Here is a 15,523-nt window from a genome sequence, read left to right as displayed (position 1 = left end):
CTATGGTAAGTAAGTGGCTAAAAACTGCCGACTACAATCCTGTATGGAAGCCTAAGAAATGATTTATATTGAGCTATTTTTGTGTTTTAATGCTGACATAGCTCATAAATCATAGGAGGCTTGATTGGATGATTATAAAAGGTTATAAAAGGTAGCAAAGTATTAAAAACTTCTGTTTTTGCAACTCACATCTTTGACATTAGACAAGCTTTTCTCCATGTGAACTATTTTCCTCTAAAATGTGGTGACAGTCTCAGTACCTGTATAACTGGAACGATCCTCCTGAGGCTGTCTGTTCCTTTCCTTTGCCAAGGAGCATTGGTTGCTTAACTTGGTTTTAAGGACCTCCAGAGGGGTCTGCAACGTCTCATCACACAATCCTGCTCAGTGTTTCACTTTTCTTCCTGCTAGAGAGCTTTTTCTTAATGCCTAACTTAAGTCATCTTTGCTGCAATTTGAACCCATTATTTCTTTTGCTTTCCACCAGGGAGAACAATTTTTTTCTGCTCTCTCAACAGCAGTCTTTTGCATATTTGAGGAATACTATCACTCTCCCTTCCCCCACCCTTAATCTTCTTTTCTTTAAGGAAAGCAGCTCCAGTGCAGTCATTCCTCCTGGTAGGCTGTGATTTCCAGCCCTCGGATCCTTCCTGCAGCTCCCTTCCAGATCCACTGTGGCTGGTCCATATCTGTCCAGGATCACAGCACTGCAGACAGTGCTCCACTGAGGCATTATCAGTGCTGAGCGCAGACATTTGTTCAGGATGCTGTATGAGTTTTCTGTTCTATCTATAGTAATCTCCAAAGGTAAGAGAGAATCTGCTCTTCTACAAAGAGCAATAAACTATGCCTTTGATCAGGATCCAAATAGGTTTTCTGGCTAAAATAACTGGGAGGGAGTGAAAACAATAGGCATATTTTGAACGTGTTTTGAACCCAGTGCATGGTGCACCAGATACTCCCGTATAAGTAGGCATTTGCTCAAACATACTGGCAGGACAAGTTCAGGAAGTGAGAATGAGAAGGGTTGGCTGATAGCAGGGAATAAGGTCCCACCTTTCCCCTGCAATCTTGGACAGACAGCAATCTTCAGTTTCAGTTTGTGCGGCTCCCCACATCATCCTCATTTTGGGGAACCCTGTGATACAGCACGTAGCATCGAGTATCAAACTAAATGGCACACCTACGTGGTTAATTTGAAAGGGGAAAGACTATCATAGGGTCAAGCTGTTCTGCCCCTACTTAAGGGGTACAGCCATAAGAGTCAGCACCAGCAGCACCGCGGGCTCAGTGTTTCCACTGCCCAGTGTCCCGGTGTCCCTCTGCCACATGTGAATGTCACCTCTAGCAGAGATTTACTCAGCTTTATCTGACTGACAGCAGTGTTTTGCCTGGAATCTTTGAAGGCAGGCAGGCGAGGGGGCAAAGAGCACTAATAGAATTCTTCAATGTCATTTTAATAGGATCGCTGTTTTGTGGTAGCTATTTTTTCCCCTCTTTATCTTCCTCTGTCCTCTGCTAGGCTCTGTGTTAATGCCCTCTGGTGATACTGAATTCTTTCCAAGCTTCTCAAAAAAATAGGAAAAGAATCCCACCAGCATTAATTATTGTTCCAGGAGCATATCTTGCCTTAAAGATGCAAGGTTTCTCTGAAGCCATCTGTCTGGATTTTCTTCCCTTGGGACGAAGAGAACTGTTAGCGACTCAGTATGTCCAAAAGGCAACTTGCAGCCAGAGGAGATAATACGAGTGACCCAGCTGCCCTGTGAAGGGAAGTGCTGTCTCTGCGCGGTGTGTTCCATATGCTATCCATCCACCTTCCCCACTTAATGAGCCTCAGACTTCTTCATGCTGGTCAAGATAAATATAAAGCTTCCAAGCCCTGAAATCACCATAGTGAGGTTGCCATGGCAAAAAGAAAAAAAGTTCAGTCCATCACAGCTTAGGCTAAAACCTGATCCAGAGGCACCAGCGCTGCACTGAGACATAGAAACGTATGTGTGATGTGCCCCAAATTATCATCATCTGGGCACAGTTTAGACTCTTTTAAAGTGCCCTATTCTGCTCATCTTTCTACAAAGATACGTTAGGATTCTGTCTTGAAGGAAGATGTTCTTATAGCGAGGCTGCAAAATTGGAGCTTTCTAAGCCTCCAGCTCAAGTATTGCTGCTGAGTTATGCCAGAAGCAGAAATCCTAAGTCCAGAACATTTGTCTTAACGTTTCATGACCTAACCTGCAGAAGAAAAGGCTATCTCATACAAAATCTAGATCCCAACTCTCCATTGCTGTTCCACTGTTGATAAGCGGGTGGTTTAATTACCTCCTGGAGTGATTACATGGCTGGGTTATTTAAGGTTTGAAAAGCTGTGCAGAGGCTCTGATAGCAGAGTGTTATTCTATGACAGAATGTGCAGGGTGGGCACAGCAAATTGAGACAAGCACTGCACGGCACCCAGGGATTTTCTGGCCCCCCTGTGCCCACCACACAACACACACATGCCCTTGGAGAGCCCTCAGGCTCCAGATGAAAAAAGGGAATTGTATAAGGTGTCTGCAGCATCCCAAATGGGCAGGGCTCTGAGGGAGAGCTGCTCTGTCAGGCTGCCCAGCAGCCAGTCTATTGTGAGAAACTTCACTTTATTGCCTTTAACATAGCTTTTTTTTTGTTCTGTTCCGAGCGACTCTGCACCTTCCAAGCACTGATTGGTCTCCCCAGACAGAGGATCTTGAAATCTCACAGAACAGCACTACAGCTTTGCAAAACACAGCTTTAGATCCCGACACTTCAGAGATCACACACCCAGTTTGAATGTAAGGAGAGATGTCCTCCTGAAAGGAGGTTGTGGTGAGGTGTGGGTCAGCCTCTTCTCCCAGGTAACAGTGATAGGATGAGAACTAATGGCCTTAAGTTGTGCCATGGGAGGTTAAGGTTGGATATTAGGAACAATTTCTTCCCAGAAAGAGTGTTGAGGCACTGGCACAGGCTGCCCAGGGAGGTATTAAAGGAGCATGTGGATATCACACAGATGGACAGTGGATATGGTGGGCTGGCAGTTGGACTAGGTAATCTGAGAGATCTTTTCCAATGAGTCTATAATTCTATGATTTTATGTCTACCTTGACACATTTATTACTAGTGGATATACTTGATGCTGTTCTAGGCAGGTCTTCTTTGGCCATTTCTCAGTGCATCCATGCAGAGTCCTGCTTTGCTTTGGAAATTATCTGGATTGATAACACTTTTCTCTTCATCATACTTGCTTTTGACCATTAAAAATAGGGGCAACCTGAATTCTTTCTTCTTTCACAAATTAAATTGCAAAGCAATGCAGTCCTGCATAGACATGTCTTCAGGAAGAAAGAGGAAGGAGAACCTATGAAGATGAGCTGGATCACCCTCGGTAGCAGGGAGTTAAGACAAGAGCTGCATAAGGATTATCGTGTTAGGGCTAAGATCCCTCCTGCTCTGCTCAGAGCATGGTAGCCCCCGAAAAGCTTCTGAACTGGTTACGCCACATGGAGAAGTAAGGATAGGCAGCAGCAGATATAGTTGTTTTAAACCCAAGAAATGTAGCAGTCACAATCCCGTAATAAAGAAGGAATTGCTTACCCCTTTCCAAAGACGAGGGCTCACCAAACACTCTGCAAACAACAGTGTCCAAGTAAAAGTTCTTCCCTTGCAGCTGTCAGCCCTTACGTGAGGTTAGGGAGGTGTCCACCCCTTCTGGTCACACAGATGAATTGCTTCCACCTGTGCTCCCAGTGCTGGCTACAACTCTTCACCAGGTGCTCAATCACTGGTTCGGGTCATGACCTAACATTTCCCATACAGGCTCACACCGCAGAGATCTTCATATGTACACCTCATGCACAGAGGTGGGACTGCTCTGGTTCAGGCAGGCTGGGCCCACTCCTCAGCCTCTGCTGGTTTGGGAACCAAGTTCTTGCTGAGGAATGATTTAGAAGTGCCTTTTTTTTTTTTTGTGGACAAGATGACTGGATCTGTACAGATGGGAAATCAGAAGCGCGTACAGCCAGCTGTTCACAACCAACATGGTGACAGATGCATTCTTCCTGGAAAAGAGTCTTGCAAAATTAATGCTGTAGATGCCATGTTCACGTGCAGTATAACAGAGCCACGTCACTAGTTAAAGATTGCAGAAACCTGTGGGACAGATTCACATGTGCCCACAGGGAGACGTACTTGACATACAGCTGGTGTATATCTGTGTTCTTAACAGACTTCAGTCTGCATACGGCAGAACTGAGCACCTCAAGTACTGCCACTGATAATTCACTGAAACCAGCACTGTGTCTAAAAGCACACAGACAGACCATAATAAGGAAGAAAGTTTATTTCTGTGGAGAACATTGCCATCTTGTGCACAACTGCAGTTACTTTGTGCCTGGCACACATTGAGAGGTGATGCTGGGGATTTGCTCATCCCTTCCATTTCCTGAAAACTCAAAGATATCTGAAGCAGACTTTGAGCCCTTCGTTGGAACAGCCTCCCTAAGTATAATGAGCTTCTTCCAGTCCTCAGACAATAACAAGACATGAACTTCTTTCTGAGCTAGCAAACATTTCCTTTCTATCTTGCTTTCTCTATTAGCACACCACCATCTAAGCACAGAGAACAGCAGCCTGGGTGTTCTCCCATGGGGGTGTCTGAAGGATCTGGCATCCATACCCATTGTCTCATCAGGAGAAGTTGTAAGGTCTGAAGTATCAACCACCTGTCAGCAAATGGGCTTGGTTCACGCTGCAGGATCTGGTTCCTATCCCATTCCCCAGCACCACTACCTCTGCTAGTTAGACATAATCAGAAGTTTGGGGTAACTACCAGCCAGGAAATTCAACTCCAAGTTTTGCATATTCTCCTGTTTTTTATTCATCCCATCGAACTCTGCACCCTTTTACAACAAGCACTTCCTCGCTAAGGAGAATAGCCCATGCCTTGGCATCATAGCAGAAGTCAACTTTCACTAGGGTCTTCTGCTGACCTCCTCCTACTCTGATTGCCTGACCCCAGGAACAACAATGCTACAGAAAGTGGCTGTCACCTTGAAGGATCCGGAACTACTCTGCTTTCAGCTTTACACAGTGAACACCCTCGTATGAGCAAGTAATTGATGAAGTCTCCCAACACCCAGAAGGCCTGCATGAATTTGCAGATGGATAAAATGCAATGAACTGAGAAGAAAAGTTCAGCAGTTTGTTCTGCTGCCTTCCTTGTTGTTTGCAGTATTCCCAATGGGTATTTAAGGGAGTGGTATCGGGATCATAGAATCACTAAGGTTGGAAATGACCACTAAGATCATCTAGCCCAACCATCAACCCATCACCACATGCCATAGCAGGAGGCAGTGTCACTTTGCAAATAAGCAGCAGCTGTCTGGAAAATCTTGCTCTCACTCACAACTGTTGTGACTTCTGCCTCCACAAGCTGGAGCCTCATAAATAATGTGCTTAAGCTGTTCCATACACTGGAAGAAATGTGACTTCTTATAGTAGATATATTGATCCAGAGGCTTACAAATATGAATGATTACATTCATCTCATTAATTGTCCGTTAACATCTATTACATGGGATTGTTCCACTTTAAGTTCCTTGCCCACTTAACACATTAAGTGTGAAATGGAAACGGCCTCAGAACTACATGATATTTTTCCTGCCATTTATCAGACCTCAATTCCGTCAGTCAGCTCTGTAAATTAAAATTAATCTGCTGAAGGCCTAAAAAAGATGGCACCGTGTCAGGAAATGAAAGATTGAACGCATTACATAAAAACAAGTTGGAGTGCTCATCAATCTCCCACACAAGTCTAGAGAGACTCTCGCTGCCTGGATTTTCTTCTCAACAGTTCTCATCTGAAGCTCAGAACTGTCTTCCAAGGGAGGGAGTGAAGCCTCTCCTGGCATCACAGAAGCCACCTGCAAGTAGACCAAAGACGTTCAATACTTCTTGTAATTCTGTGACGAGATAAGTGCATCAATGAAGTACTTTATGCCTCTCGCAATCCTTTGATGACTGAATTAGCTAAATGAAATTGAAATGAAGAGTGATTTAAAATGGGCTGTAACGAGGAACGAGTTTAACTGGATATATGCTGCATTCCCAACAATTGACAGGGGATAGATTAGGTTTAGCAATGCAGTGGTTTTAAAGGATGTGACTGGCATATGGAGAAGGGAAAGCGGTCCCCTTTGATCTTAGCAAGAGCAGTGTTTCTTTAGACATGATCTAATCCCAATAAATATGCAGAAAAAGATTCATATTATGGTGCTTTTTTTTTCTTTGCCCCCTTTACAAAACAGGAGTTAGTCCAAGCTGAGTTATTGTGGTTTGCATTAGAAGTCTTAATTCATATTGCTACACAGACTCTGAAATGTAGAACTTTCTGGATTTTGAGAGAATGATGATAAACTATCGTGAACTTGAACTTGCAGTACAGGAACAAAAATACAGCTGAAGTTTGATGGAAATCACCTCCTGAAATCCAGGTCGTGAGGACACTTGTGCCCAAGCACGGGTACCCTGGCCATGGTAGGACTACATACCTGGAGAACTGGCTGGAGAACTGTGTTTACCCCGTCGTTGCCGTGCCGTGCTTGCACAGCACAGGGCTTTCTGTGTGTAAAGTGCATGGAAATCGTTACCCTCCAGGTCTGGCAGGATTTGGTGAGTGCAGATCATCCCTGCAAGCAGGTCGAGGTAGAGGAAGATCAGCATGGAGACTTAGCTGGATCAGGGCAGCCTGCCATCAACTTAATCTGTCTGCTCATACAACCCGGGTAAGCAGCAGACTTCAGACCCATACTGTGAAGACTGCACTCTTTATGACTACACGTTTACTTACATTTCACACACACACACACACACACAAAAAAAAAAACAACACTTCAAGTGACTGTCCACTAATGGTGAATCATCCACATCTCTCTATGGCCCATGGTTACTTTTCTTCCCACCCTCAGGCACTGCTGCTGTGTGGGATGAGTCAGAGGTGCTCTCATAGCACTGCACAGAACAGGATCTTCTATGAAACTCAGCAGGCTTTACAGGATCAGTGTCTTTGACTCTCTAGAGCCTCAGCGCACAGCAGAGATCATTGGTCTGACACTAACTGTTGACAGGCTGCAAAAATATCAAAAGTGCACTTAGTGACAGTGACCCAAATCTTTGCAAATGAGCATTCAGTTTCCCGTTATTTTCTCACATTATATTGCCTCATTCTGCTATGGGTATTAATTGGCTGGTTGGGTTTGCTATTTAGCAACTGGCTTCCTTTTAAATGAAAGCTCATTCCCCTTACCTGAATGCTTCCATAGCTTCTGCTATGCTGAAAGGTTAAACAGAGCTCATTATCCATTTCCAGCAGAGATCTAATTTCTACAAAAGGCCTTGATCAGGACAATACAATTGGCAAGAAAGAGAACAGGATTACAAAGAGCTGTTTTCACACTTAGCCAAATACTAGGAAGCACAGAGACCATTAAAAATGATGCTCTGCATGGGTGTCAGCAGCTCAGCAGAACCTTCAACCTCTTTTAGTTTTCTGTTATTGTCCCATCTACCCCATTAAGGATGACATTCTCTAATGGCACCCCACATGTCAACTCATCAAGCATCTCAGAGTACAGGATGTACAAGAGTACAGAGTAAAAGATGGTGCAAGTCATAGGCGTATAGCAATCTCACATGGTCCTGTCATTAGATGCATTTTGTCCTTCAACCACCCAATGATCAGCATCCTCATGCATGCCCAGACTGCTTTGTGCAGGAGACTTGGTGAGAGACCTCTCACGGTCACCTCCAAACTACCCAGTGCTAATGAATATATGCCCTCATCAGTGGTCTGAAATTAAGGGTTGGAGGTACGTAGGCTGTCCTGTCCAGCACTGGTTACAGATATGTATTTAAAAGCTGAAAAGAAAGTGCTGAGTAGAGACTAGACATTATCAGTACAGGAAGATGTGCATGGCAAACTCATAACCAGAGCAAGATTTCTCACTGTAGGTCCTGGGGTGAAAGTACCTGACAGGCACAGAGGGGATGTGCTGAAGGCAAAGACTGAAGGCAGAACAGAACACTGCATTGATTCATGGACCATAACAGGAGAAACCAGTGGTCCAGAAAACCACAAAAGCCCACCTGCAGTTATTGCCGCTCTCCTTCCTTAAAGAGGCTCAAAAGAGCTAATAACAGAAGCAAAAATGCATCCTAAACTCCAGCTACTATTTAGATTATACCTTAAATTGAACGTGTTGCAGCAATGACATGAAATTGAGTTTCTGCCCTCCTTACTAGAAAGTTGATAAGCTTTAAATATAAATTGAGAAGAGTGTGGCAGCTGTGCCTGCACTAAGACAGCTCAACTGCTGACAGCAGCAAATGTGGAGAGAGGAAGGCTGAGGGTATGATATTCATTCCAAACCGTCTCACAGAGGGTCTTATTTCAGACCAGCTCTTGCCTTACTTCTTGGATCAAATGCCCCTTGGTGGTTGCTCCTCTCGGTTAGCATCCTCCTAAAGAAACCCAGCTGATATGCTCAGAGGTCATTCCGAGGTGTGAAACAATGCACACTTAAATAAGGACAAGCAAAGAAAAGCCATGCAGACTTGTGCTAGAATCTGTTTAATGTAAATGACTTCTACATAAGTCATTTCTTGGCTTTCCTGTGGAGAAAGAGTTGTCCTTTTCCTAGATTGCAAGAAGATATAGGCAAGCACCAAAAAGGCTCAGGTCTGACAGCATTTTGGATAGCCCAGTGTCAAGAAGTATGCCAAGACATATAAGGTGTAATAACCAATATTTATCATCTTGTATCCTGCTGCATTTTGCTCACTTCTACAGTGTTGTGTCAGATGTTTTACCAAAGACACAGAAGTCAAAAAGACTTAAGTGACACTCAAATCCCCGTGCAGATCTCAGAGAAAGATTTCATCAGTGTCTACTGTTCCATACCAAAATAAGCACACAGCTCGGTGTTAGGAGAGCTATAATTCAGGAAAGGAAGAGACTGAGCTGAACTAAGACTTCAGTTATTACTAGAAGAGTATTTTATTTTTGCTGTAATATAGGAAGATATAAGCTCTTCAAACACTGTTTTCCCTCCCATATGGCAGTGGCATTACTGTAGTAAAGCATCAAAGTTCTCATTCTGTGGAAGTCAGTCATTTCACACTGGAATGCCACTATCTTGAATCTTCTTTCCTGATTTGAAGATGACCGTGCCGCAAAAGGCAAAATACTGCTGCTAAGCAAACTGATGTACATGAAAGGGAGTTCTGGACTTGCAGGTCCCAGAAAATACTATCACCAATGCACCTCTGAAGATGCTGGGGTCCCCAACTCTCAGACTTGCATCAGCCCTTCTGCCAGCACCCCTCTGCAAAGGGCCCACGCATGGCTTTCAGCAGCACCCATGTCACCTCCCTGAGCTCTTCACACAGTCCACACTCTCCATCCAGCATCCACACAGGGCAGGCTAACAGAGGGCCACATTCAGTGCCATGCTGTAACTCACCATGTTTAAAGACCAAGTATTTATACTAACATAATCAAACTACTACACTTCAGGCCACTTCATATTTTACATTGAAAAAAAAAAAGCGTCAGTAGTTTGTTAAGAAAATAATCACAAGAGACTTTTGTATCTACCAATACCTGTATTTTAAAACTTGGAGTAAGATTTACTCAGGTTTTGTAATATAAAAAGTCTTTCATGATCTCAAGTGAAGCTGCAGTAATTTGTTTCAGGAAAAAAAAACACACCACCAAAATCAAAAAACCACCAACTTAGGATTTCTACATTAATGGCTGTCTTGAAATGCTCCCCTTCTGGGGCTCAGGAAGATCTTGATGAGCACCTCCAGTCCTTTAGGCAGGAACACTGGCTGCAAGTGTACTATATCAATCCTGGCGCTGCTGCAGGAGTTAGTCATCCTCTGAGTCACTCTCTCCCCTGGTTGGGACACATGCCCTTATGGAGGACATGAGCTGGTCCTGGATCTGTTTCCTGGGGTTCTCCTCAAGGTCTGTCTTGATGGCACCAGACTCTGAGATCTTCCACTCCAGTTCTGCACAGAGCAAAGTAAGAGTGCCATGAATATGGGGAAGCAAACTAGGCTGTTTTCCATCTCTGACTCCTTTTGACATATGCTGGTTTATTTACCTCAACGCACACCTCTTCACCTTTCTGATTTACTCTCAAAAGGAAGAATAACCTCAGATCTTGACAATTCTCCTCAATTCTTCTCAACTTGTCTCCCCAGCTGACTTCTCTTACCACCCTACTACGAACATCATCAAAACCAGGACCATACTCTATCCCTCCCCTGCCATCCCATCTCAGTTCTCCCGCCCTGTCCCACACCCCATTCCAGCCAAGTCCTCCCTTCAACATTAGGAGTGTTGACTCAGATCTCAGCCCAGGGCACAGAGCCACCAAAGTGCAGGCTCAGAGCACTGCTCTGCAGAGAACCAATGTCATTCCTTGTGCCTCCTGGCTCCCTTTACAACAGGGAATGTCAGAGCCAATGGACACAGAGCAGCAGCTTTAGATACAGCAACTTCCCTGTTGAAAGAACACTACCTCCTTCTATCCACTTAAGGTAGCTTTATTTCTTTAGCCACTCAGGCTATTCCATCAACATACCTGAACTGCAAAGCATATCTCTGAAAAATACTTACGTAAGTGCAATGCACCCCTTTCTGACTACTCCTTGCACTGATTATTAGTTCATTTGCAAGACTGTAAAAAAAAACTCCACCATCAGTAGTGTGCCTATTACTAAATAGATCCAAATTGGATTGCTTCCCAGAAGTAGAGGGAAGTCAATACAACACACTCAGTTGAAACCTTTCTCCCAGTCCTGCTGGAAAATCCATCATTAAATCTAATTTTCTTCAGACTTTACAGACTAATGAACGCAAGCTCACACTTTATTCAATCTCCAATGGAAGTCACATAGAATTAGAGAGGGAAGGAAAAAGGAAAAGTGCAGAATTTCAGGGCCCAGCTTTTTGCAATGACTGAATTAAGCTAGCTCAGCTACCTCCGGATCCCTCAAAATCAATAATTTACGTGCTAAAAATGGGAGAAAGATAACTATGTTCTGCTACCACTGTTCCTTTCAATGTATAATTAGACAAGCTCTATATACAGTTAGTTATTCTCAAATTAGCAGTCTCAATGGTGAGCTTTTCTCCTGCTGACATGTCAAACAGAGCATCTTCTATAGTATACACTCAATGTAACCCATAAATTTTAGGATTTTATTAAAAAACAAAATAAAGCACACTACAAAATCCTCTTTGCATCCTACTGCAATATAGACAATGGCTACCATTCAGCAGGGACTTGAAACACTCCTTATCTATGGCTCATTTCAGATCAAGATGCCTTTGCAAAAGCTTGGAAGTATATGTACTAATACACCTACCCAGAAAGCCAACAAGTATCCTTTTACCTCTAGCGAAGTCCAGGAATTCCATCACTTCCACTTACTTTCCAACAGGTAGAGCCTTTCCATTGCACACCTGTCTCCAAGCACTGCTTTATGATACTGCTCCCTGCCAACCTTCTGCAAACCTCAGCTTTGTCAATGCCTTTACACTGGCCTATACTTGCTGCTTTTACAATATCGCTTCAATCGTGTGTTGTTGAGCCAAACAGTGGGGGGGGGGGGGAAGGTAACAACAAAAACAACTCATCACGTGGCTCTTAGTGATCTCCATTCTCCTTATTCTCACATCACTTCTTTAGTTTCCTGCAAAGATGTTCACAGCAGTTGGATGCAGACACTCACCATCCCTCGTCAAGTTCATGCCACCGAACACCAAAGGCCCAATGAACTGAGCTCTGATGTCTCCGTCAAGGTAGACAAATATCGTAGGCAGATTCTTATCGGGATAGTTGGGTATGCAGGTGGTAGAGATAGCTTTGATGAATTTCACATCTCTGAACTTTTTTGCAAGTCCACTTAAATGTTGGTTTATTAAGGCACAGAGTGGAATTCTGTCAAGAACAGAAAGAGACACATGTAAGTAAAACTAAAAAAGACTCATTTGATAGCAATCTTCGCCAGAAAAAAAGGCCAGAAATAAGAGTTTAGTGGGAAGACAAATGTAGCAGAAGCAACTTCTGACTACTTTTGTTGTCCAGTACTCCAGCATTCAAACGAAGTTAGTACCAATGGAAGTTGGTGTGGTTTTTTCTTTTCTTTGTTTTGTTTGTTATTGCTTCTTTTTGTTGCTCATTTTTAATCAAGACCCTGGCAGCATCACTTCACAGTAACATCCTTTCAACAGCAAAGCTCAGCTGTCTTGACGCCAACAGAAAGCAAATTACTAATAACTCCTTTAACTCCAGATCCAGTTCCTCAATTCCTGCATTAACTATACATTTGTCAGGAGCCAAGAAAGGTTTAGAGGTTAAATAAGTAAGATCTTACCCCTGTTTGTAGAGGTGCAGGACTACCCATATACCTTTCCCAGCCTTCGTAACCTCCTGAACGTAATCCTTTCCCGAAATCTCCAGAACTTCTCCAAATTTATTCTTCATTTGTGCTGCTTTCATTTCTGCTAATCTTTGCTGTCTGAACAACAAAGAATGGGAAAGAGATCTTAAAAATAGATACATTTAAAGTACTTGGCTGAAACCTAGACTTTAGAGGCAGGTTACAAACACGTTGAAACCCCGAAGCGATAAAAGCAAGTTGAAGTAGGCTACAGATGTTGTTATATTTGCACCACATATTCAAGCTATCAACATGCAGTAAGTACAATTGTGCTCCATGAAAGGAGTTTGATATTTCTTCTGCAGATGCTACGCTACCAAGCTGGATGGTAGAAATCACAAGACATACACAAGGAAATAAAAAAAAAAAAAAGATTTCTTTAAAGCCAAGTTCCACACGATGCTCTAACCTGTACATTTCGATAGCTTTCTCATCTTCCTCATTAAATTCATCCTCGTTTTCTTCTAGCTCCTCCAGAGTCATGTCCTCATACGTTTTCACTAGAAAAGCAGCAATATCAAATCAGCAAATATCTCATTCTGGGAACAAAACTCACCAGCCTTTCAGTCTAACAGAATTAAGGCATGGGAAATATGTTTTATGTATTTATGTATGGGAAATATGTTTTTTCCCCTCCAACATTACATTGTTTTGTTTTTTTTTTTTTTCTAGAAAATATTATGAACTCTATACATATAGAATCATAGAATAGCCTGGGTTGAAAAGGAACACAATGATCATTGAGTTTCAACCCCCCTGCTATGTGCAGAGTCGCCAACCACCAGACCAGGCTGCCCAGAGCCACATCCAGCCTGGCCTTGAATGCCTCCAGGGATGGGGCATCCACAGCCTCCTTGGGCAACCTGTTCCAGTGCGTCACCACCCTCTGGGTGAAAAACTTCTTCTTAATATCCAACCTAAACCTCCCCTGTCTCAGTTTAAAACCCATTCCCCCTTGTCTTATCACTATCCACCCTTGCAAACAGCTGCTCCCCTTCCTGTTTATATGCTCCCTTCAAATACTGGAAGGCCACAAAGAGGTCTCCCCAGAGCCTTCTCTTCTCCAAACTAAACAAGCCCAGTTCCCTCAACCTTTCCTCATAGGAGAGGTGCTCCAACCCTCTGATCATCCTAGTGGCTCTCCTCTGGACCTGCTCCAAGAGCTCCAGAGCTCTGTCTACATACAGATGTAAAGACAACGATGATTCTAAGCCAAAGGCTGGCAACACTGGTACATAAGTACCACAGCTAGCTTTCAAGCTCTGTGACTGCAGCACAAACATACAATACAGCAGGGAGGGCCGAATAATGGAGGATGCATACAATGATCATGTTTATGAGATGTTTCATTTGTACATTCATATGACATATGACTCCACAGAGACGGTTCTTATTTCAATTGTATACATGTAAATGTTTCAAAATCCTGGAGTTGTCATCAAGAAGAGTCTTCCTGCTCTGGAAGAGGCCATATATCCTGGAACATATTTGTCTGATACTGTTAACAGATGCATCGCCCTGCACAAGAATTAGCTTTGGCATCCCTTACAGGTTTAGAAGCGGACACATTGCTTCACAGGCATGTGCACTCACCAAGAGACTTCTGAAGGATTTCAAACTGCTCCTCTTCCTTGGCGCGCTCCTGCTCTTCTCTGTTTTCCTTTGGAGGAAGGATACCTTTCTTGCGCAGGATGTCATTCCACTCGGTGTCTTTCTCTGGGTCCTACAGTAAAACAAGAAACGGACGACTGGTATTTGAAGAGAGCTTTGCTACATTCAAGCAGGATTTTCAAGAGACACAGCACAGTGATCAGGTGTGACCATCTGGACAGCATCAGAAAGTCACAGCGTGCATCCTCCCGACACCAAGGCTTCCTTGTAGCCCCATGAAAAGTACCTCGATTCTACCCCATCCCACTCAGAGCACATCTTGGCAGGGTACAAGATCTGGAAGTGCTGTGATCACCACTAAGCCAGTGCTTGGAGGGAAGTGCGCGCAGTCCCTGCCAGGTAAGGCCACTGTGAGGGAACACATCTGGGCCTGTACCGAGGTTGCTTCTGAATTTTAAAAGCCTTTGCAATGAAGTAGTTCCAATAATCCTAATAAAGAAGCCCAATGCGCACCCCTGCGTTGCTGAGAAACTCAGTGGAAATGCTTTTAAGTTACACACCGAGTTGGTTTTGTTTCGGCAGCCTGCTGTAGGGAGCCTGCTTTGCAAGGGGGCTGATCTTCCAACCTTACGATTCCGTGATACCACAACTTCTCTCTATCTCAAGGCACACTACTCGTGGACGAAGGGCTTTTCAGCACTCCCGTCATCTATCAAGATGCAGAAGCGCTTAAGCCACCCACCCACCTACTACAACAGCAAAACGCACACCGTCCTTGAAGAGAGAAGAGCCCAACCCGGCGCCCCACAACGCCACGCACGGCCGCAGCCCCGCTCGGGGAGGAGCATCGGGAAGGCCCGGGGGCCGAGGCCGTCGGCCCTTGCGGCTCTGCACGCCGCTCCGCCGGGCTTCTCCACACCACGCGCTGGGGCAGAGCCGGACTGCCGCGACCCCCAGCTCTCACCTGCATCTTGCCTGCGGGACGGCGGCCCGGAAAGCAGCGGCGCTGGGCAGGGCCGGTCCCGGCGTGCGCGGCGCAGAGAGGCGGCGCTGCCGGACGGGGCGGGGCCGGTGTCGCCACTGCCGCTTCCCGGAGCGCCTAATAAGGCCGGGCCTGCTTCAGTGCGGCCTCTTCCCGATTGGAGGCGCGGTGCTTTCAGCTTCGCGGGTGACGCTGAGCTTGTGACTTACGGCTACAGACCGTGGGTCTCTGAGTGCTTCTCGTCTGCATCTTGGAAGCAAGCTGTGTGAAAATGCAGGCAGTGCTTTCCAAATTAGAGGGAAAGGATTGAAATCCAGCTCCCTGGGGAGCCCGTGCCAGGGCTCAAGCACCCTCAGGTGGTGCCTAGATAGTCACTTGTACATTGGTTTTGAGCCTGTC

The 15,523-nt window shown here is 44.7% G+C and overlaps 1 protein-coding gene across 1 annotated transcript; it reads right to left on the bottom strand.

The window, feature by feature from the left end:
• Nucleotides 1-9,658: 9,658 nt before the first annotated feature.
• PDCL3 (phosducin like 3) lies at nt 9,659-15,204 on the bottom strand. The gene is made up of 6 exons (NM_001030812.2): nt 15,107-15,204; nt 14,125-14,254; nt 12,941-13,031; nt 12,466-12,609; nt 11,821-12,029; nt 9,659-10,089 (listed from the first exon to the last, which is right to left on the bottom strand). Exons 1-6 carry the CDS (start codon nt 15,110-15,112, stop codon nt 9,947-9,949), a joined length of 723 nt encoding a protein of 240 aa, NP_001025983.1. The 5' UTR covers nt 15,113-15,204; the 3' UTR covers nt 9,659-9,946.
• Nucleotides 15,205-15,523: the final 319 nt, after the last annotated feature.

The sequence above is a fragment of the Gallus gallus genome, chromosome 1 (assembly GCF_016699485.2).
Source record: "Gallus gallus isolate bGalGal1 chromosome 1, bGalGal1.mat.broiler.GRCg7b, whole genome shotgun sequence".
NCBI classification, from domain to species: domain Eukaryota; kingdom Metazoa; phylum Chordata; class Aves; order Galliformes; family Phasianidae; genus Gallus; species Gallus gallus.
This window is presented reverse-complemented; position numbering and strand designations above follow the sequence as displayed.

Coding starts and splice junctions, on each gene's coding strand:
- PDCL3 (NM_001030812.2), bottom strand. Junction 12,610..12,940: donor AAAGCTATCGAAATGTACAG/GTTAGAGCATCG, acceptor TTTGTTGTTCAG/ACAGCAAAGATTAGCAGAAA. Junction 10,090..11,820: donor CATGAACTTGACGAGGGATG/GTGAGTGTCTGC, acceptor TGCTCTGTGCAG/AACTGGAGTGGAAGATCTCA.